The sequence below is a fragment of the Molothrus aeneus genome, chromosome 3, assembly GCF_037042795.1.
Source record: "Molothrus aeneus isolate 106 chromosome 3, BPBGC_Maene_1.0, whole genome shotgun sequence".
Lineage (NCBI taxonomy): Eukaryota > Metazoa > Chordata > Aves > Passeriformes > Icteridae > Molothrus > Molothrus aeneus.
In genome coordinates, this window is record NC_089648.1 from 19,839,675 (window position 1) to 19,864,349 (window position 24,675).

The 24,675-nt window shown below is 38.3% G+C and overlaps 1 protein-coding gene across 2 annotated transcripts in view; it reads right to left on the reverse strand.

Annotated features, from left to right (window-relative positions):
• Window positions 1-1,320: 1,320 nt before the first annotated feature.
• KCNK2 (potassium two pore domain channel subfamily K member 2) overlaps window positions 1,321-24,675 on the reverse strand; it is a 106,868-nt gene continuing 83,513 nt past the window's right edge. For both annotated transcript variants that reach the window (XM_066546428.1, XM_066546429.1), the window contains exons 6-7: window positions 17,833-17,972; window positions 1,321-3,703 (exon numbers count right to left, since the gene is read on the reverse strand). In XM_066546428.1, coding sequence (XP_066402525.1) covers window positions 3,386-3,703; window positions 17,833-17,972 — 458 coding nt within the window. In that variant the 3' untranslated portion in view covers window positions 1,321-3,385. The remainder of the gene's footprint in view (window positions 3,704-17,832; window positions 17,973-24,675) is intronic.

The window sequence follows — 24,675 nt, forward strand, 5'->3', positions numbered from 1 at the left end:
TGTAATACTGAGAAATAAATTGTGCTGTTAGGTGGCACATGTCTTTATAGATTCATATGTGCCACAATTTGTCTCTCGTCCAGAAGGTATTTTTCAATGCCTTTATTTGTTCTTTTCAGTATTAAAGAAAACAGCCCCTTACCATTTTCACAAGCTTGCTTAAGTACCAAGCATATTAGCAGTCTGAAATGTTTCCGTGTATGGGTGACAGAAAAGAAGGTACAAATGGATCCTAATTCATGCTTAGGTAGCTCCATATTTGGAAGGGAAAATGAGCTTTGCAAAAGTTCCTGAGGCAAGAAAGAAGAGTTTTTAATACAAAAATCTGCTCTTATGGGAATAAAGAGAAAAACCTTTGAGTTCATCAAGTGTTATAAATTAACTGAGCCATCCTCAGACTTTGTGGTCTATCACTGTATGTGGAGAGAAAAGATTTTCCAATAACTTTAATGACACTGGACATGTTAGGATCATGATAACTCTACCTACCTATACCATCTGGACTGTGGTATCTTCTCTCCTTCAATTATTAAACTTCCAAATAAAGGATTTTATTTATTTATGCTTTGCTCCCTACAGGTAAATCAATTTTGATAAGGGAGGATAATTTAGATCTGTTACAAAAGTGAAACAATAAATATATATAAATTAACAGGGATTCCTTTCCCAGAGATCTATTTAAAAGTCAAAGCAAATAAAACCTGAATGGGTTTAAGTATCCATGCTTGTATCTCAAACATTGCCACAGGACCTCCAAAACATATGGTCTTTTCAGCAGGTCCTGAGACCCTTTAAAATGAAAGAAACTACAAAGCCCAGCACTTCATAGGCTGGTAACTGGAAACAAGCTGGTTAGAGGTTGGTAATAGGAAACAAGGCTTTAACCTAAGATATCTCAGGGAATCAAGGACAAACTTTGAACATTGCCTGTCCCTTTCTGAAAAATCAGTTCCAAAAGGCATTAAAACACACCCCACACACATCAGATTGAAACAATACAAAAACCCCAATCTTCCTCACTTACCACCAGGCTGGTGTGGGCTCTCATTCCCTTAGCCAAGACCTAATTAAAGAGGCCCCTGGAAAATATTGACTGTAGAGAAAACTGCTGCAGTTGAAAGGTTGCTGTCCTTAGAGGTGCTTGTTCACACCCTCTGCAGAAAGGCACCAGCAGCCAAAGGAGAGCCAGCAGCACAGAGGGGCAGAGCCCCTGCACCTTCCCCAGGGCAAGGATGGAGCAACTGCCAGAAGCTCTGGAGCACATGACGGAAGAAAGGGAATCCTGATGAGTTGTTGAAACAAAATAGCAAGAAACACAACTTAAGGTATGGCAACCAAAGAGCATATTTTTTAATATCAAGGAAAAAAAATAGTAATTTCTGTGCTGGGTAAGTCAAGCCTTTATTGCTAAACCAGCTTAAATTAAAGCAGGTGGCAAACTGCTATACTCTGTAACCAATGAAAGCATAAAAATCAGTTTCACAAATTATTCCTTAGCATTCCAGTTGTAGCAAGCAGGAGATTCAGGAAAACTTATTTTAATTAAAAACTTTATTTTTTCATTACAATTCACAGTTTATACATGGCAAAAGGAACCCTTGCCATGTGGACATTCAGAACACTGTGCTGGGGAGACAAGGGTCTTTGTTATAAGAGCATTGCTCGGTGCTGTGTCATGGAACTTTCTTAGTTTTAAAAGCGTACTCTCTGTAAATGTTAATTGACTGATATTTACACTGAATGTACATATTAACTTATATTTATTAGAAAACAAGCTAAGCATCCAAAAAACATGAACATTCATATCTTGTATGTTATCTAATGGTCAGAGATGCTGTAAGATTTGCCACTTGAATCATGCCCAATCAGCAAAGTCCCATTCTTATTTAATTTACAGAGCCTAAATTTTTCTTTAAGGCCTGTTCTATTCATTTTATGTACAGCCAGATTACAATAGACTAAACATAAGGAAAAAAATGCAAAATTATCCATTCCATCCTGCATTTCTTCTGAATCTTATGTACAACCTATAAGCAAAACAGAAGGTACAAAATTAATGTGTTTTCTTAAAACAAATAAAGAAAACCCACAGTCTGGTTTAGAGCTGCTTCTTGTCAGCCTATCCTGTCTGAACAATCATCAGTATTCAGATTGTGCTATTTATCAGCTCTTCTTCATGCCTGCATTGCTATTCAGAGCCATTTCTATTTGAAATGTAGAAAGTCACAGTGATACCAGTTTCAATTGCATTCCCACGTTAGCCACAGCTCTGGCACAGGCAGCCCATGTGACATTCAGGAAAGCACTCCACCAGGATTCCTGGGTAAAATATCATGGAGCCTCTGGGGTGACTTGGCTTAAAAAGGAAATTAAGAATCCTTTTCATACCAAATATCTGGCAGAAGGTTTATGTTTATTAAAAATAGCTGTATTCTTCTACATTGTTTTTTTGGATGTGATTATTAGAACACAGCAATTTAAAGCCTCCCCCTGCCTCTCATCAAAACAGTAATTTTTACTTGCTCTTGTCATCTACTAAGTGATTTAGTGATAGATAAGCTGCAGATTTTTTGGTACATCTGATGCAGAGAAAAACTGCTGAACACTCCTTGGAAAACTAAGACCTGAAAAGGGTCTGCAAATCCTACAAGTCAGCATGAACGAGTATCAGCTGGACCTGAGTAAAACAAAATGCTTCTGGGGGACAGGTTTGCAACTTCTGAAACTGCAGTGCCTTTAAATTTGGAGCTAACAACATCAATTGATGATTGTTGAGTTTTGGCATTCATTCATGCTGGTTGGTATCTTCACAACAGACACCTTTGAAACACCACCATTTCAAGAAGAACAAAAGGCTTAAATGAAATACACTTCTCATGCAAAAAACCCAAACAAACAAAAGTCGTACAGGAACTGTAGAGGTTCTGGTTCTTCAAAAGATAAGGCACTGACCAAAATTTCTTAGGTAAAAGGCTGCATAAGAATTTCTTGCCATTTACAAATGTGTTGTAGTCCAGAAATTGTCCATTCCTAGGCTCAGTAAGGTAGACCCTGAAATTTTAAGGACTGATCCCTCAAAGCTACATTGTTATCATAAACAAGTGAGATTCATTCGTGAGGCCATATGGCACATTAAAAGTGAAAAACAGTCTGGGCAGATAAAGGCAGAAAACATTGCTTGTTCCAGCATCTTTCGGAAACAGCAGTGCCATTCATCTATGTGTCTCTGAAGAGATGCGATGGTAGCTCGGGACTGGAGTTTTTCTGTGGAACTCATGCACACATATAAAATGCTGCTAGCACTGGTCATCGACAGGGTGGAAAAAAAAGGTGTATGGCTAGTCTAAGCCAAGAGCTTCCCAAGGGCTGGGATCCAAAGTCATGGCTACTTAATGTTCTCGATCACGGCTATCTCTTCTGCTGCACAGTGCGGCGTCAAACCATTCATGTAAATGCTGTCCGTCTTTGTCAGAGCTGGCAAGAGGTCCTTCTCGCTGGTCAGGTGGTTCACTGACAGTGTTCTCTTGCAGGGGGTCAGGTCTTGGTTGTGGTTGACAGCAAGTTCTGCAGAGAGCTTCCTTTTGATGGAGGTGGCACGCTGAAACTTGTCGTAGATCTCCACGCTCAGGCGCCTCCGAGTCTCCTTGAACTCGGCGGTGACGTTGGCTGTCCACTCTGCAGCATGGGCTCTGAACTCCCCAACCTGCAGCAAAAATCAGCAATAGAAAGGAAGCATTATGGCACCAAGGACTTCAGACACTGTTTATCTTCAGGAGCATGGAGAGAGTGCAGGGCTGCCAAAGAGCTGTCGCTGCCACTGGCACAAATTTCTCATGCCAAAGACTCACTCTTTTATTGACAGCAGCTAAAGAAGAAATGTTGCACTAGTAAGAGTTAACAACAGTTCCAAAACCACAAAAATCTTCTCTGCTGATTTTTTTTTTATTATTATTGTTATCATAGGCAGTCAGGAACACAGGGAAGCTGCAGAGGCTTGACAGCTGCACAATACCCAGCTGGTCAGGGGATGCTGAAATCCCAGCAATCCAGGCTGTGTTATGTATTGTTACTAGGGTGAGGGGTTATTTATGAGCACTTTCACTGTCTCTGGAAAGATCCTTGGGAGACTCAGCAAAGAATTTTCTAAATTTAGGCAGAAAAGCTTTTTCAAAGGAAACCATTGGCTGTTTGCATCCTCTTTCCAGTACTTGCTCAAAGATAGCACCAACACAGCAACAGTTAAAAGTCACCTCAGTGGCATGTCTGCTTCCCGGCCTGAATCCCAAATCATCCTTATTTGTCCTCAGATATGGCATAAGGTAGACTAAGCAGATCTAGTCTGAGGTAAACTGTGGCCTGTCATTTATTTATTATTTATATTTTGGCACTTGTATTTCAGTCAAACCAGTGTTACATTAAATAAGTTACATAGGTAACTAAGGGAGGCACCTTTGTTGATATTATCTCATTGTAACTCAAAAGGAAATAGATTGTTTCTCTTTAAATCTCTTCTCCCTCAACAGTTTAATATTGGGAAGGTACAGCGCAGGGAATATAGACTACTCATAACTCCAAAAGTGAAGCATTCCAGGAGACTTTAACCCACATAAATAGTCTAATTGGTACTGTCCAGTCCAGAATTTGAATCACTGGCAAGCAAACTTTGACTTGGTGAACACAGAAATGAAAAAATAATTTACGCAGAGAAATACAGGGGGCAAACCATTAGAGAAAAAGCCACAAGGTTATTCATGCTTTGCAGTGCAGTGGAAAACAGGAATATGATGAAGGTAAAAATTATTAAGCTCATCCAGGAGTGACAGAGTTTCAGGAAAACTTTCCCCCCTCCAGAAACAAAACAAGATGATCTCTTTACCCAAGGGTCATTTTATTACATTCATCTCTACTTCAGTGAATTACACAGATGACAAATGTGGACAAAGGTCTGTTTTCTAAAACAAGGGTATTTATCTGCAATACACAGAGGACTCACCTAGCTGAATGATTATTAGTATTTAATTTGTGCAGCTAGGATCAGACACATTAAACTTCAGATCTGAAAATAATGAAATCTGCAATGCTGAAACATCTTAGCTGCTCCAATATTTTACTTGTAGCAAACAAGTAATAAAAAAATGATAAATACTATCAGTGCAGATCCTGGGGCATTTTTTTCCTTTTTCTAAGCCTTACTAAATGCAGGTTGCCCTAGTCCTGGAGAATGGCTCTGTCAAGGGGAGCAAAAAGCCAGAACACAGGTTTCCTTTTTATTGTATATATATAAATATATATACCCCTCACCAGTTGTGTAGGCCTTTAACAGACCAGGTATTTTGCTCAGGCACACATATCTGGCATTGCATGTGGTCACATTCAAGAGATGCTATCAGGATTTAAAATTAATATTTCAGGTTTTTTCTTTTTTCTTTTTAAGTCCCCACGTAATTTCATATTTGTCCGGGAGAGAAAATCAACTGGCCTTGCTTCTGAAGAAAGCAAGTTTATGTGATAAACTCCAGGATAGGCTCAGAATGTTCCTGGCGATGGCCTGTCTTGCAAAGGGCAAGCTGTTCTTGGGCATTCAAGGTTTTCAAGAGAATCTTAAAATTGCAGTTGTTGGGATATCTGAGATTTCTTTGGGGAATCAAGTTTATGCAGCCAGCTGAAGACCATCAATAAATGCGCCTTTGGACATGGGCTCATTCCAATTAAGGTGGTGTGGAACACTAGCATGGTGGACACAATTCTACCTGCCCATACACCAAAGGTGTGATGTTGGTTTATATTAATATTGTAGGAGGAAAACACAAATTGAAACATGCTGTTATTAATGCTATTGCTAAGTGGAATCAAGATGCATTAGTAGAAAAACAGAGAGAATTGGAACACAATAGGAACCAGGAGTTCAGTGCCATTTGAGCTATGCATGCCTCAAAGGAGGGCTTTTGGCCCCTCCTTTTCCTGTGAACAGAAATGCATTCAAAAATATTACCTCTTTGAAATAAAACTCTTAATTCCATAGCTTTCAGACTCAAGCGGGGTTGGAAGAAAAGGATGATAAGAAAAGAAATGTGCCATTTTAACTACCAGTGCACATTAGTAACTTGCTTATATAATTTGATCCCTCCTTGATCCATAGGGACATATCTGTAATATGTTCAGGTTCTTTCTTTCCTTAGGTTATGACATTTTAACACACTGCATTACAGCTCCTCTTCATCTGGGCTCTGACAACCAAAACATGTCTCATGCAGAGCAACTGAAATGCCAGTTGCCTGTGCTGCTGAAAAGAAATTAAATTCTTGGCATACCTACATACTGTATCAAAAATTTACTTTTCTCCAGATCTCTTGCCTCATTACAGCTCAGCTCTGTAGACTCTGCAGCTGTCATAGTTGGGGGCAGTGTGACATGAGGACAAGGCCTCTTAGTCACAGAAATTATTGACAACTGCATACTTAACATAAGGCTGAATGTCACAGAATATTTCAGAAGCAATAGGAAAAACATGTCACAGTGATAGCACCTGACTCAGCCATACAAGAAGCAGCACTAATTTGGTGATGCTTCTCACTTTAACCTTCAGGGAAGAGAAATGCTACTAGTAATGGCGACATGGTCCCTATCCCAGCTCCTGAATTGACTTTCTCCGCATCAAAATCCAAATTAGACTGCAAGGTGTTAGACATATTTCACAAGGAGTATCAACCTAGCTACGCTGAACATCAACAGCAAGTAACTGCATTATGTATTTAAGAAGCAGGAAGCAGCACCCTGCTGCCTTATGATTTCAGGGAAGACAGGTCTCAGTAACAAGTTCTTGAGAATTATGGTATATAGTAACACAACTAAGTATTCCACACAGCACACTTCACCACAAAACAAAACAAAATTAAAAATAAAAAGACATCAAAAAACCAAAACAACCCCCAAAAACCGACACCCACAACTTTTCCAACAAATGAACAGTGTTGACCCAATTCCTTGCCCAGCCCAGGTCACCTGGCCTCCAGCTACCACTGCCAGGGTATCCCATATGATCTGCACCATATCCAACAACCCTATGAGGATATCTCAAATACCACAGGTCATCTCCAGTAACACCTCCGAATGTCTGTGCCAATTTATGTGTCTACCTGTGGTGGAGATGTCACATTTACTCGTTCAGGATATAATGAGAAACTACCTCTGAACCATTTGTGGAGAGTGTTCTACTCATTCTTGTTAAAGTCATTACTGGGTTTCTGGGGGGGCTTTGTAGTGAAAAACAAGCAGACATCAGTGAACTACTGCATGAACTTCCTGAATGACCAAACAGTTCCCAGGCTGCATAATCACCAATATAACTTCAAGACAGATACTGAATTTGACAGAACTAGAAAACATGGACATTAAGCCACCACTCCACCTACCCCTGCCAAAATCCATCTAAATTAATAATGTCCTAGAACTGGCTCTCAGTTAATATCTCTAGTAGGGTCAAAAGTTCCTATGCAGTTTCATTCCTACTGTGTTTTAGCTTTCTGTCCAGCTGAGCTCTGCACTTGGATAAAGGCCAACAGCATAAACCAGAAAGCAAAAACGTCCAAGGGGATGCTACTGTTGAAACTAAAAAAACATTTCAACATACTGAAGCACCTACTTCATGCTTCAGTACATTTGCTCTAATTCCTTATACTTGTCAAGAGTTTGAGAATCTTTCTGGACACTCACAAAATTATCCAAATACTTAATGCATGCAAAACTTCCCACCATTCAGGAAAACCACTCATCCTATTAAGTGTCTGGAAAGCACAAGTCATGTAGCCATATACAAGTAATCTGTACTTTGAATTAAGCCACATCTGTGCTCTAGCAGGAAAACAAACAATCAAAAGCATAATTAAGGACATCCTTAAATTAGCCAAGACAAATGCATTTGCCTAACTTAACTTTGCCTTAGTTCTGCTCCCTCCTCTGTCACAGGGATATTCTTGAAAAACCCCAACATCACAGCAAAATCAGTTAATCTACTTCTGCTTACAGAGGGGGAAGAAATATATCCTGCTTGGATGGAGCTCAGATATATGACATGAAAGCTATGATATACTCTGGAGGAGGTATACCACTGAGTAGAAAATATGAAAAAAATAGCATTATATATATGTCATGCAAGAAAATGAAAACATATATTTCAAAGTAATGTGTGCAGCTTTTTCTGTCATAGCTGAGCATTATGTTGTTTCCCTTTGGCATACAGGGCTCATACATTTTATGATGAGCATGTTAGTGCAAGCCAAAAAACTGAATTTAAAAAGCAAGTAGATGAGCTGGAGGTACCCATTTGACTACATTTTAAGGTGAAAAACAGGTGCCCTTCCTTACAGATATTCTTAATGATCTAGATGTTGCCCAGTATATAATTTCTCATATTTTTCCCTAATGCATTCTCCAAATTTTCATAGCTTCATTTTTCCTCTCCAGTGTACTTTATCCTGCAACGTAAAAATAACACATCCAATTAACCTCTCTATGATATGCTACTCAGACAAAACTAGAAAGTGCATTACATGTCAAATTATGCAGGCAGCAGAATACAGAGCATAACATTTCATCTTAGCTCTCAGGAAATTCAGCCAGTGTTTGCAGGAATTGTTCACAAAGCTCCTTTAAAAAATGCGGGTACAGAGAGGGGTGATAGGTTTAAGAACTCAGCTGCTGGGTGGGTTTATCCCTGAGTGCATCAGAGGGGTTTCCTACCCACCATCTCTCTTTTCTGCAGTTCTGGGCAGGCATATGCTGCCTTTTCCCATGCAAGTTGCTGCTTGACACAAATTTCTATTCACCACCTCAGTTTCTTTAGGCTAGAGAAGACCAGAGTGCAGAAGAGAAAAAGAGAAGCTTCACAAAAAATTTTAGTGAAACCTATGCATTTGCTGCATATGAAGGGAATCTCATTTATATTCCACCTAAAATTCCCAACCTCATGATCTGGCTTTCAGTATTTCTGCTATTATAGTGTAATTAGTACATACCCAAAATACCTGTGGAGAGGTTTTTAGAGAAGAGTGTGCTCTACTTGTCTTTAAAGGTAAACAGCCACAAAAAGCAAGAAATACCACAGGCATTAATGAGATATCTATGCTGAGCTTTCCCAGGTCCACCGGGTTCTATGATGAACCACCCTCTTCTATGCCTCCATCCTGTCAGGACCTCAGTTCTGTGGCAGGCAGCTCTCTTTCACCAGGTCTTCAAGATGAATGGCACACATGAAGCAGGAAGTGATGCCTTTTTTGGTTCCACTCACTGGTATACATATCCCTCTGTTTTTCAGATAAATATCAGAGGGGAAAAGACTCTCTTTTGTGAAATTGTCATCTTCTGGGGTAAGGCTGCAATTACAAAGACAATTGTATTTTTGTAGCCATGGTGGTCAGAAATTTTTGGGAACAAAACCCTCCTGATAGAAACTGGATTGTTGAGTCCCATAATAAGCAATGATTGTGAGTTCATTCTGGTGAGCAATGATTGTTTGGTTTCACCCACATAACTTCCATGAACACATCTGATGTCTTGGATGAAATAAACCACATTCTCCAATGGGAATGCAGAGACCCCATGAATTTTGATTATTTTATTTGTGGAGGAACATTTATGGTGGCAGCTGGGGGAATATGTTTTATGGAGATGTAACAGATGGCAGATGCAAGAAATGGCCTTTTCCTCTATCACGGTTTGATTCAACAAAATAAAAACAGCCTAAAAAATCATGCCTACAAAACAGAAGCAGATATAGTAAGAGTCACCACAGTTCTTTTGTTTCACCTTTTGTTTTTTCCATAAATATGAAGACTACTATGCTAGGTATTTCCTCAAAGCTATTATTGAATATTGCCCATCAGATATGTCTTTTTATAGATCTCCATGTGTGTAGTCTCAGTAGTGTAGACAAGTTATGGGCCTGATTATCTCACTCTCTATTGTTCTGCTTTATTATTAACTTCCAATGATAAAGATTAAAAAAAAAAAAGTTGAAATTTTCCTTTAAAAATCAGTTCTATTTAGTGGTTTCAGCTGCCTCAGAGAGCCATCCAACCCCTCTATCAACCTGGTGAGAGTGAATGACATGCACCTGTATTAGCCACAAGAAACTACTTAGGTTTGCATAAAGCTCTACCAGCTGAGCCTGAGGTGGTGCAGGGGAACAGTGTGTCTCCTCTGCCTGTGCTATACAGCCAACGACTTGGCTGCAGCCAGAAATAGCAAACATTTTAAGAACTGTACTAGAAGAATAATGAAACCCAAGCCACAGGCAGTTGAAAGACTGCCTAAACTTTCTCCCAGAGGAAAGAGACAACAATTGTTTCATAAATTCACTGGACTTTTTTTAGCTTATAAACATATGCTAAAAAAGAACAAACACAAAAAAGGACTTTTAATTTCTACTTGGTAATAAGGAATGATTATATTAACTAGTTGGTCAAGTCCCAGAAAGAGCTGTTTATTTCTTAACTCTCTAGTGTCAATATCTGGAGTGATATTTGTGTGAAATATTAAAGCTCCACTTTGGCTGTTCAACACTAGTATTACAACTGCACCTATTCCTTGTGAAAGGCAGTATTCTTTAGCTTTTTTGGTCCCTTTTATCTGCAATTGCAGAGCATTTTCCTCAGTGTCACCACACCTACTTGCAAGGGCATTCTGCTGAACTTGCTTTGTCTGGGAACTCATCCTCAAGACAGCTATCAGATTCATACACTCAGCATTAGTAACGTTCTGGAGTATTTTCCTAACAATGTCCAAGCACTGAGATTATCCTAAAAAAAAAAACAAGTAAGGTTTTCAGGAATATTAATCATGAAGATATCAGTGATATTTAATCTGGAATATTTTCAGCACCACAATAAAGTAAACCACAGATACATTTTTTGCTGTAACAAAGGATCAATTACATCTTATCTCCAAAAATTAAGATTTCTCAATGTAGATCATCATAGTATATATTCTGGGAATCTTCATGGGTAATTAACTCCAAAAAATGCCATTGTTATAACTGATCTCTCTTTAATCAATTTCTCTTATTATGAAGTATAAGTCTCTTGCTCTAGTTTTATTTTTGCAAATTCAATAGTTCTTGCCTTTACTTCCTTGCTGCCTGCAGCCTTCACTGTAGTAATTCTTCCCTGAACACTGTGGGAGAGCATGGCCAGGCACAGGGGCTGCCATGAGAGACACTGACAGTGTCCCCATGCCCTGGGCCATGCTGCTCCTCATGGAAGTGTCCTTGGCAGCACATCTCCTGTAATCAGCACCCCAGCAGGACTTGGTACTCAATATGCAGTAACAAAACAGCAGTCTCTAAGTGCCTGGTATGCCCAGCTAAGAGGCATGATACAAATATAGACATAACCACAGCAAAACTGTGGAGATGTTATCTGTGTGTGTGCTGAATCTGAAGTGAAGCAAGAATCACATGTCCAAAGTACACAAAACTATGAGGAAAGATCTCAAAAAAGTGTCAAAAGCCATCAGCTATTTAGTTTTCCTGGAATTCTCAGAACAAGATGTTCTTTCCTATCCATTATTGCACACATTGCCACAGCAGACTTTTAAAAGACTGATCAATATAGGAACTCAGTATTACAGACTGTTGCTAGGGCAGGTTCAGGAACATCACCAGGATAACCTAAACTCATAGAAAGGAAGAGAACAAATCTCATTCAGAACCAGGCCAGTCATTTCCACCTCCTCCTTACACCAAAACCACTCTTTATACATCCCTGAGACTCTGGGCTGCAGAGAGACTGTACTCCGACCTTTTATTTTGGGTTTGTTTTGGTTGAATTTTTTGTCCTGTTGCTAGTCAAATTCAACCAGAGACATGCCGTTGTTTTGACTGTAGGAAGCTTTTATATTTCTTCCCATCTCATAGAAATCATTAAAACCAATCACCTTTTCAAACATGGCTGTTCCTTCCCAAATAGACTTTTCTGCACATCTTGGATGTACTGGAAAAAAAAAAAACTCTTAATGCAAGACAGATTTCTCTTCAGATGCTTCCTTTGCTGTTTTTGTAGCTCTCTGCATTCTTCCTGAAGTTTAGACCACAAATCTAGTGGCTGTTTTCCAGTATATTAGCGTATACCATTTCCAGTATATTCCTTTTAACAATATTTGCAGCAGTACCACCACTTTCCTAAAGAAACTTGATTAATCCCTGCTTCCACATCTTAGAATTGTTACCCTCATTAATCACTGCATTGCAAAATAACTTTGCACACCATAGCTTTGACACTGTATTTGTCTCCCATAAATATTTCCAATTCAGTGCTTTCTAGGAACAGACTTCCATCACATCAGCCTGACCAATTCAGTGAACTTGTGGATATAAAATTTGCAAAACTGCTGCAGTTTGGTTTGGTTTTTTCGGTTTTGGTTGGTAAGTGTTTTAGGTTTTTGTTTTGTTGGAATTTGTTTTGAGGTTTTTTTATGGTTTTGCCTGTTTTTCTTTTATGTTTTGGATTGTTTGTCTGTTTTCTTTTGCCAGGAGGTGGGAGGGTTGGTTGATTGGGGGGAGTGGATATATGAAAAGTCTAAATAGTTGTTTTCTTCAACAGAAGCTGAGTCATCTCACTTGAAACAATGTAAAATGGACCAGCAAGTGACTCTGATCACCAGACTAAAGAGTTATTCTCTACCATCTTCATTTCTAAGTGAACAGATTTTGTTTCTTGAAATAGGGAGAGCCAGGTCAAGAGTTCATTGAACAACTGAACAACTTCTTCCTCCTTTTTGGTCATACACCCTCACTACTCATCATCTGAGGACAGTCTGTTTGCCTGGAGGGTGAAAACCCTTCAAAACTGTTTCACACTTGAGTCCACTAATTTTTTTCATTTTTTTATTCATACAAGCCTACACCTAGGGTCTCTCTTTGGGGGGTATGAGAAATGAGCTCAAGTTCTCTTTCTGCTGGGTCCCTTATGCTGGGTGAGCACCTTCAACCTAAAGCTAATAAAAAGGCAAGAAATAATACAGGGAGTGCAATAACCTCCACAGCATCATCATGACAAGTCTAATTCTGTTTTGACATATTTGAGTGACAGCTCTGTCACTGGTGCCAAGAAGATTAAACTGAATGATGATTCAGATGAGTCAAATTTGTTGAATTTGTTTATAAATATCAAATATAGCAGCTGCCTCTTGAATTTCCAGAAGAAGTGAATATTCTACTTCTCATAAAATTTTAGGCTTGGCCTTTAAAGCTGGCTGCAATGTTGCTCAATTGAGCAATGTTGCTCAATTCTAAAGACAGATCGGCAGCATGAAAAAAACATTTGTCCAACCTGAGCTCATATCTAACATAAGTCTGTCACCTGGACTCCTGATACACAGTAAAGGGAACAGGCTCCTCCAGGATCTATAGCCCAAATGCCTAAGAATGTTGGTTGGGTAGGCATTTTTTGCTGAAAATTCTGGAATTCAGAAGCTTGGCATACAGAAGTAAAAGAAAAAATATGACAAGGAAAAAATCCTGCTGAAAATTTACCTTTCAAAGAGACTAAAATCAGAAGACTTTAAAAGTGCTCTGAGTAATCAGAGTGTAGAGAATAATGAAGAGGAGGGAGTTTAAGGCAAGCTAGTATAGCTGAGGCTGAACTTCAGAGACAGATCGCCTACTTAAGATTACAGCTCACTGCATGTTCCAGTGACTTTCTGACATTTCATCTATCTTACTATATGAGCTGCTTCCAGATCTATCCTTCTAAAACTCCCACTTCTGTCTCTACTTGTCTTTCACTTCCCTCCCCATTTGATGCATTCAAAGTTCTCCAGAGTGTTTCAGGAGACAAAAGCCACCAGAGCAACTGACTGACATACTGGATATCTGGATCTTAATAACAAAATATAGCAGTTTTGTGCATTAGTGCAGTTCTGATCAGATTTTTTTTTTTTGTGTCAGATCCACTTGCATATGGCAAACTTTCCTGCTAGTGTACTGAAAAGAATATAGATGTTTTATTTTGTTGAAACAGTGAAATGCATTATTACCTCAAAGTCTTATGTAAACTGCTTCTAATAACAACACCACTACCTTAAAATATATGACTAGAACTAAAGATTTTAGGTGATATCCATTAACAGCATGGTTCCTCTCTGGAATAAGGAGGACTTCCCGTCATGCCCTAAATATGCTGGTATTTATTGATACTTTTTACTTTAGACTAAAGGAAAAGGCAAAAAAGAGATTAGGTCTGCCTACCAAAAGAAATATACCTCTGATGATACCTAGTTTTGGTTGTTGGGGGGAAGTAAAGAACAACACTTGCAACCTCTCTGTCTCACTCTGGACTCAGGTAACATTCTCTAGATTTTGCTACTTAGACTGCTGAAACCAGCACAATTGATCACTACTGAATGATCTGCTCCTTCCTGTATCTAAAACATGTTACTGTTTTCTAGGAAAGAGAATATAAGTCCTATACAAAACCTGGTTTATTTGTTTATACCCATAACAATCCCCATAATTTTCAGGAAAGTTTTCAGCATCCTATTTCCTAGGAAATATATTAAAATGCTTCAGCTTTCAGAGTGCACTGATCACAGTTCTGTAGATTTTTTCATGTACTCTCTATCTCAATAGGTTTTAATATATAGCATTGTTTCCCACTTTAAAGGCTACTTTTAGGTATAAGGGGCTATTTCCCCAAGGACTGACAGTTTAAAAATACACTCCATACTTTGAACTAGGTTTTTTCACTGCACACATGGATATTGGAACTCTAGAGAGGTTCCTGTGCTATAATCTGCATCCATAGAAGCTGGAACAGCCCACTGTAAATTTAGGTTTAACTGGAAAAAAGACAAGACATTCAGTCTCATCTGGCTTCTGCTGGCACAGAAGAGAGTTGATAACGGCATTTCCACTAAACTCCTTCAGCATCTTCACTCGGATTTTCCCAGGAAGATAGCAAGAATGGGCTAAGCAGTTTTTATCATAAAATGAAACCTGTATAAAAGTGAATATTTGTAAAATGCTTATAGCCAATCTTATAACAAAATGCAATTTATTTATATTACTTTCTTCCTACAAAGTATCTTCAGGATAGAAGATGGAATATTTTTTTGTATTTTCTAACTACCCCACAACTTAAGGTATATAATAATTAAATTCTCAAACTGGCCTCTGCCATTGTTAAAACTATTGAATTTTAAACTGCTAAAGCATTTTATTCCTGCTATGAATTCTCACACATGCCTGGGCAATGGCTTAAGAAGTAGGGAGGGAGATTTCTGACCATCAGAGATATCATTAATTGAACAAATGGCACCAATTATGTTATGTCTGTCTTTAATCTAACCTCACACACATGAGACTTGTATACAGGAGAATTCCCAATACCTGCTTCAGCCAAGAGAACTCTGATACATCTGAAGAATGAAGCTTTCCTTGCTGTAGACAAAATGAATATGCTTGTTTAGGCTATAAAGGTGAGAAAGAATGAAAAGATGGACTAGGTTGCACATTCCCAGTGCCTGAGAAAAGAAAGCTCAGCACTGCACTGCATAACCTGGCAAAGAGGTTTCCCTGATAAAAATAGGAATGCTTTTGATGTGTTAGAGGTATTCTTGAGTTTCTTCAATTTATGTGTCTTTAAATCCTTTCCAGAACTAGTCTATATTGAAATAGCTTCACAAAGAGCTACAAATTTCAAACATTCTTAATATATTAATACCATTATAAGATTAAAGCCTCCTTGTGTTATATATTCAGCTATATAGTCAAGATACTAAGATCTCTGGGTAAGATGCTGTCTGGATGACAGAAAAGAATATGAGAAAACTGAGGTTAAAGATCTGATTAATTCCAGGAAGTAGTGTGAAGAACTAAAATGTGTCATCAGTGTCTGAGAAAATACAGCAAAAACAAGCCTGGAGAATATTTTTGCATAGTCTGAAGTCACAGTGTCTCAGTCACATCACATTTTTTCCAAAACATCCAGGCACAAGTAACCCAGGGAAACTAAAGACAACTTAGGAAATGCCCCAAGCTGACAAGAGTTAGACACCAGGAGACTGCCCAGAGGAAACAGCACTCTTAGAGTCATGGAATATCCTGAGTTCAAAGGGACCCACAAGGATAATTGAAATCCAACTCTTGGTTCTGCACAAAATTCCAAGGTGTGCCTGAGAGCATTATCCAAGTGCTTTGTGAACTCTGGCAGGCTTGGTGCTGTGACCTCTTCCCTGGGGAGCCTGTGCCAGTGTTCTCCTACTTCTTCCTATTGCTCAGGGGAAAACGGGCGAGACCAACCTAATTCTGAATTTCAAAATAACCAAACACAACCATGCAGGTTACAGGCATTTGAGGGGATGCACTGGTTCCCTGCAGCCAGAGTCAGCCATGTAAGGCTGGCTGTTAAAGGCAGCCTCAGTGCTTTTCTAGAAAACAGAGCTGTGATCCTGTCAGCTGTTGAGAACACTCCGATGATACCTGCTGCTCCCCAAATGTGGAGGGCGATAGCAGAGCTCATTGTGGAAGGGAAGTTATAAATACCCTTTCAAATGTACAGCATGTGGCAAAAGATGGCACTCTTGAACTGAAACTGTTTGAATAAATATTGTCCTCTGCATCAGGGCTAAGTGGTTATGAATTGCCTGCTCAAAGTGCACTTAGAGCAGACCTGTCAAGGTGCTGTCTCTAACCACGAGCACAGCAAGGGCAATGGAAAAGGGCTCCCCACCCCACATTCCTTACAAAAGCAAGATCCCAGCTCCCACCCTCCTGCCTGCTGCCCTGCTCCTGCTCAGAAGGTGGCAGGCACCCTGAGGGACTGCAGCCAGTGAAAGCAAGTAGGGGAAAGCCACCCTTCAGAGCAAAGGCTTTGGGAACTCCAGGATTGCCAGGAATACATCCAGGCATTGATGCCATGCCCTGCAGCTAAGAAAACTATTCAGAACAATGTAAGTAGCAGGCCACTGCACAGTAGCCAACATATTCATTCCATCAAAAACAAATCAGAGTTTTTATGTTTGAGTAGCATAAATCAACTGAAGCGTGCAAAAGAACTCAAGCTAAATTAGAGGGAAATAATATGTTACTTCAAACAAAATTAATTTCTCAGACTTCCAGTAAAACCTGAACTATGCACGCTACAATTGAAGGAAATTTTATTTACACTCAAACATTTTCAAAACAAGGACATTTTCTTAAATGACAAAACTTAACATAAAAAGTTGTATCATTGGGATTATAAATACAAATGAAAACAAGATAAAACAAGTGAAATTTACAAGTGAAAACATATTTCAATTGAAAGTAATATAATTGACTACAGATATTGAATAATTACGTGGAAGGTATTATGGTAAAATACACCCAGGGATAGTTAAACAATTCATTCCAATACCTTGCATGATATGAAAAATTTATTTTCTTACCACTATAGAGCATGGTATCTCAAATATAACCACTTAAGTACTGTCTTTACATACCTGCATCACTTATAGAAACAAAACAGAATTGTTTTTACCTGAAAAATTAAGGCCTACATTCTACTACCTGGAACAGTAGTTTAGGATTTTTTTCCACATAAATCAAGTGCAACTAATCATATACATTTAATTTAATAATACATTTAATCTCATTTTCTATGCAGACATATGAAAATAAAACACTATGTTTAAATTGACTGCTACCTAGTTTCCTGCAGTTTGAGCTGCAGCATTACAGTTCATGAACAAACAGCTTTGACTTATGCACCCTAAGAGCAAAAGCAACTATAAGCTCACCTGGCTTCTATTCAAAGTTTTTAAAAGGGAATATTTCTTCCCTTTTCAAAATATTCTTACCTCTTCCTTTGTCTTTTTTGATATGACCCTTAGCCAATCTCCAATCATGCTGAGGACAGCTGCAAAGTAAGCCAGCCCAACAAGGATCCAGAACCACACCACTGGTTTGTAAAAATCTAGGTATTCAATATCTGAACCCCCTGAAAAACAATACAGTAAAAATTAATTCACACTTAATAGCAATAGATGCAAAGATGTTTTTAAATTAATTTTCCTAGAAAAAAGTTAAGTTTCTTACATCTTCTGTATTTTTACCCATGCAAAATATTTTTAAAAATTTGAACAAATTATATAAATTAGCTCATTCTTAACAGTAACATGTAGAGTTTGCAAATTTTAGACAAAAAATGTTAACAATTCATAATAACTATTGAATGAACACAAACTGATTCAACTTCTGAAACACTGTCATTGAAGATAGAGGTCACTGAAGACAGCTTGAATGAAATGACTTGCCACCTGCTCCAAAAAATGATGCTGTACCAGAGTTTAAAGTATTGTTCCAAAGAATGCAATGTGTTCATATCCTGAGAAATCTGTTTTTGCAAGAACTTTAAAACATCTCAATACTTATATAAAACCTTTAGCCTCAGTAAAGAAAGAGCAGCACCTGCATTAACAAGTGTCCCTGGTGGGTAGGCAAACATTTATCTTCTCTATTCTGCAGAAGGAAACCAGAGTGCAGGGACTTGAGTTGAACTGATCATACCACCCCTGCCCCCCCTTTCCCCCCAAAAAAAAAGGCTGGATAAAAGAAGTCTGCTGAAGGCAAGTTTTTTGAATCCCACTGCCAGTGGGATTAGCACCAGTCACTTCTTTTCAGTGTTAAAGTATAAAAAAGTATAAATTTCAAAGGTGTCTGTAATAGAGCTTTCAGGTATAATACAGCTATAAGGAACAGATGTCTTATTTCCACACAAAAATAAGTTATGTTCATCCAGGGCTCCTGACAACACCAAATTACTCACATTTCACATCTCCCCATGCAATAAAACAGAAGCCATACACTTGTAATTCAGCTGTGTTACAACAAATAAAACCAGACTTTAGTTTGGGCTGCTGGAAGAAGTTTGATGTGTGTATCTCCCCATAATTGAGGAGACTTTGCAGTAAAACCTTCTCAGGCACATTAAAGTAGCCTGTGCAGGTACATAGTACTTTGTTTTATGTATCTGCAGCCTATACTGAAGCAAATCAAAGGAAAATTGCCCCCAGAATATCCAGCGCCTTGTCATGGTACTGAGATTGACTCTCAGAGAATAATGGTTTTATTAACTTTATTATGACTGAGATTACATGCAAATAACAAAGAATTTTACTGATGGCTAGCTTTGCATGGACCCCTTCCAGACAGAAATTTTATTTTCATGTCAATTATACCTTTCCATAAAAAAAAATTAAAAAAGCATCGAGCTGCAATGGTTTGCTCAGCTATCCAAGAGATGAATCCACATTGTGAAGGTAGATATCCTTTGATGCCTTTGTAGTCCCAAGCAGAGGTAGAAGACAGGGCTCTGCTTAGAACAGATGTTCAGCCACCAAAGGGGCTGAGTTTGTCACAGCACAAGACAAACAAAACACCAAATCATTTGTTAACAACATCCATCTCAATTCAATCTAGTAAAAGTGTATTTTAGAGATGATTCACCCAAAATTTGTTGTAATTCAAAAAAAATGGTTGATTACCACTGTCTTTGCTATAGTAATTTGTCACTCTTGGTGGTTCATCCCCTTCTTCAGCTGTTCATACAATGCATAAGAAAGTATCATAGAAAGCACCCCTATGGCTGGTTTTTCATTTTTGGCATATTTTTATAAATTGAAACTGGAACCTAACTCTGCCAGTCTGCAGGAAGCACTTCCTTCACAGTTTATAATTATCTTATTTACAGCAAAGTTAATCATTGGGGCAAGAGTTAGGAGAAATTCCTGTTCAACCAAGTTTTCTGTGCTGTCTGGCCAGGAGATGGCTCCGTCTAGCCATGCCCAAAGAAGCTCAGCTCTCCTGAAGTTGAAGGGACAACAGGTATCCAAAGAAATACACTAGGATAAGACTTTGGAGCTAGAACCTTTATTAGCTGTTGAACTTCTGAATTTCAAGGACTCCTTGGAAGATTTTGCAATTTAATCAAATCTTAAGGGAGAGAGAGACATACCTGAGGATGGTTGTCCTGACATAACTGTCTCTTGTGATGCTCAAACTGCCATAATGAAGTTACCTGGGAATGTCATTAAACAGGATTTCATAGAGAAATGTGATCACAACTCAACTGTACTGAATTTAAACTACAGGAATTCATTAACTACCAAATTCACTTAAATGGATATGAATGCATTTGGGTATGAGTATGCATAGCTAAATGTACTTTTACTGAAGTATATGAGATAATCTAATGATTTTATGGGCAACATCATAAAAAGCATCAACATGATACACTATCATGTTTCTTTTGCAAAGCAAATTGGTTCACGCAGCCCTCTAGGAAGCAAAATGCTGAGAAGGCAGAAGATGAAGTTTGTTGCTTATTTGGCAAACCCAGTTTTGTGGGCTGAGGGACAAAGCTTTTCCCAGCTTTCTTCAGCCTCTACCCAAAATAGGTTAAAACCACAATGAAGAAGAAATCTAGCAGTCTCACTGCCATAATCTGTTACCAAGAGCAGCCAGAGTTTACTGCCAAGGTGTTTTCTGGTAAAGATTTTATCTAAAGTTGCTGGAAGATCATGAGAAAACCACTTTTCCCACCCATCAGCATCACAGGCTACTGTATTGCTGCTGCCATCATTCTCACATCTGCCAAAAAATTTTATTTGGGATTTTCAACACTTTGGAAAACATAAGTTGTTCTATGGCCCAAACATATTCCTTACAAAGGTGAAGAAGTCTGTTTCAGTGAAGAAACAGAGTGAATATCCCAGGCAAGCCTTAAAACAGATTCTGGTTCTCAGGTAAGAGATCAGGGTTATAAGTATATATTTTTTACTTATTTATGTAAAACAAGCCCTTTGAAAGTAAATAATTGTCTTCATTGTTGCTACTCATTTTTCCCATTCTTTCTAAAGTAACTAGCTCAAAATAGAAACATGTAATTATTTCTATAAAGTTGGTTGGCTTTGCATTTTTACTTCAAAATTAGAAGGAGAGAATAGAAAATGCTGTCAATATTGAGTATCTTAGTTCCATATCAGCAAAAAATTTCTGGGTTATTCAAAAGTTGGCACTGCAAACAAAGAAATGTCTATAATTTTTCATCACCAGAAAAAATTACTCTGTATATAGAAAAATTATATAATCCAGTTTTAATTGCAGAATAACAAGTAGCTGTCTACCATGCCTGTTGTGACAAACCTGACAAACATGTTTAATCCAGAAATGCAATTTGTACCACTCCAAAGACACATGGCGGTTCAGCCCCGCAGCTTGAAAGGAATTACCTCTGAGGACTGCAAAAAAAAAGGTGGGGACAGAGAAAGACTAGCTCATGTGGCAATGTGGAAATGCAGAAGGCTGGGGCCAAGACAGTATTGCACTGTCAGAGATGGAATGCAAGTGGGCCAGAGAAGCCACTTGATGCCACTCAATGGAAAATGGAGAGCTACTTCAGAAAACAAAGCACAGCTCTAAAACACTCCTGACATGCTGTCCTGCACAGACATCAAGAAGTCAGTGCTCCATCTTCACCTTAAAGCACAGCTCACAGCAGAGAGCCCCTATTACAGACACAGCATCCCGAGGGGGCAAAGAGCTCCTCCAAACGCCAAAAAGGGACTCGGAGTCTCTGGGAGGGCACAGAGCTCTCCTCCAGGCTGCTGGACACCCCCACCCCTGGCTCAGCACGACCAGCTCTCTGCTGCTGCGTGGTACCACACAGTGCCCGCACATCAACTGGGCTGCTATGACCACTGGGTCAAGTGCCCCAGTTCGGTGACATTAAATGAGACTGAAATATCTCATTTCTCTACAAACTGGGTCTCAGGCCAAGAAACACAGTGCAGAGCCAGGTGTATGCATCACAGTGGAAATACAGCAGAGTTGATTACAGAATGAAACAGTGAAAAAGCAGTAAGTTAAAAATCAGGGTTTAAACATGGAAAATAAGCCAGGGGAAAAAAAAAAAACAAACCAAAGCAACACTCCCACAAAAGCAACAAGAGTTGGAATACATTTTTAAAGTAACATTTTCAGAATTCTGTGATCTGTTTCACCAAACCAGGTGGGACAATCTTATATCATTATGCTCCACTGTGAAACAGACTACTGATGTTATTTATATTTTTGCCTTCTACTTAATTTAGCCAAGTTTGGGACATGTCAATTCATTTAGATTTGAAACATGTTAGATTAATGCCATTAGAAATATTTGAATATACTTTCCAAACTGCACTGCAAGTTAAAGAATTTATCTGTGCATGTGAACAATATATTGCCATTTATACAGATATATTCATGTGCCTCAGTGCAAACCTTAGTACCCAGAAATATATTTCATCGTACTGAAATCATGACACATTCAACATGAGAAGATTTCTTTTTCTCTTTCACAAGATATTAATAATTTTGGTTGGGTTTTCTTCTGTCATGTTAAAGTCAATGTTTTCTCTTGAAAACCAGAAAAGGGATGTTTGACTATGTCCTGATATTCATAAGGCAGTGCAGGCTGTAGTACAGTTTTTCTTCTTTTTTTGCAAAAAGCTACAATAATATTTCTTCAGCTAAAAAAAAGTATTTCTCTCCCTCCAAAAAAATGAAACAATTCTAAAAATTTGAAAAACCAAGTAATTTCATAAGACAGAGAAGCAGTCAATTTTTTTGGAATATTGTTCATATATTTTCTCGAACATGAATTGCAAGGGCTTTTCATCTCTTCCTTCCTTGCATATACCAGGAGTGATCAGTCTATTATGTTTTCCTTAAGGCTTTTCTTGCTGATGGAAACCCCAGCTGAAGTTTCCACAGGCTCCAAATAACTCCTTAGACTCTGACTAACAAAGGAAACATTTCCTCATTCTGGTTTCTGCAAGTAGAGTACATGGTCCGCAGGACAAAAAAGAAAGTTCTAAAAAAAATCCTGGAGAACTAAAAGAATTTCTAATATGACAGCCTGTACTACAGTCAATGATACCATTACATTCCTGAATCCTGTCTTCAGCTCTTGGTTCCCTCTTGGTACAGCTGTTGAGTAACACTCTGTTCTTTACCTCCTGAAAGTTCTTCAGGGCTTTTTTACAGCTCTTACTTGCAGTGGCACCAGAAAGCAGAAAGTTTCATGTTAGTGAAAAATTATGGGTATTTCAGAAATTTTTCCCCATACACCAACACAAATGTTAACACAACCGCAGGATTACGTGGGGCTTGTAAAATTATGATTTTTTTCTCTGAGATGGCAGTTCCCAGAGAAGAAGATTTGAAAGTTTTCAAATATGTAGGAATTTGAGCGTTTTGAGGGAATTTTATGGGCTAAAACTGACACACATATATGGATTATCATGTGGGACTCCAGAGCACTAAAAGAATTATCAATTTGACTTTTATTGCAAGAAGTACACTCTGATATAATTGCCAAGCAGACCATCACTGCCACCATTATGCTTTAAGTTTGACTATAATGCTAAGTGGAAGAAGGTAATTTTCACTGTATTGTTTAAGGAAAAAAAGTCAGAAAAACTAATAAATTAATGCCATTGTGAGGAGTTTTTCAAAATGTGCTGCATCTAGGCATCAAACAGATTGAAGCATCATTTTGTCTGCTGGTTTTTGCCTCACCATGGCAAACCAGAACCAAGATCAGCACACTCTAGAACCACAATATTCTATCATGACCACCTCCTTTACAGCCTTATACAGAATTACAGGTCTTAACTCTTTGTGTTTCTCCCTTGTTTGCGACACCCAGTTTTCCTAAACTTCAAGGAGAGTTCTCCAGACAAAGCCTACCACAAAAATATCAGTGGCCCTTAGTCTCCACTCTGTAGTTATGACTTACATAAAAGAGAAACAAGCAAACCAAAAAATCATGAAGAAAAGGTACTAATTTGTTGGGGTATAAAAAATTCTGCATACTTCTTCAAAATTAATAAGGAAGCCTAGCTCTCAGGACAAATTCTATCAGCTCTATTGAGAATTGCAATGTCAGTTTCCTTCAAATAATTTTGTACTTATATACACAGCAATGACTGAAAACTTCCACAATGCAAAGCTCAATCAATTAATACCTTACCCTCTTTTTCAAAATTTTTATTTAACTGGCCGATTATGTACTGCAAAAAAACCAAATTTTTGAAAAATCCATCAAGTCACTGGCCAAAACCAGAGTATTTTAGCTCACCCAAAGATATTATTGACTTCACCCCTGTCAGAATATAGTCCCATGGGAATGTTAACCTCCCAGTTGTGATGGAGACAGCCACTTAACCCTGCTCTCTTGAGCATTGTCTCTGCAAGTACTAATCCCATTGCCCCTTTAAGTCAATAACATATTGCAGTTCAAATAGAAGTCCAATGCATGTTGCTCAAAGAAACTAGACAACATTTCTATGCTTTGAAATAATGAATACAGTAGGATTTGAAATTAAATAAAGAACATCTTTCAAGTGAACCATAAAAGGCCATCAGCTATAGAATAATATAATTCAAGGACATTCTGTAGAAAGAGAAAGTGTTTCCTGGTAGAATTAAAAAGCAGACAATGTAGGAAAAAAATTATGATATCAAATGGTCTACAAATAGAAAATCTATGGAAATTTATAATGGGAGTAATGATGAATGTACTCAGTGTTCTAGTTAGAGCCAAGTGGGCCATTTCACATAATGCTTTACAGTAAATATAACCAGGCCTTTATACACTA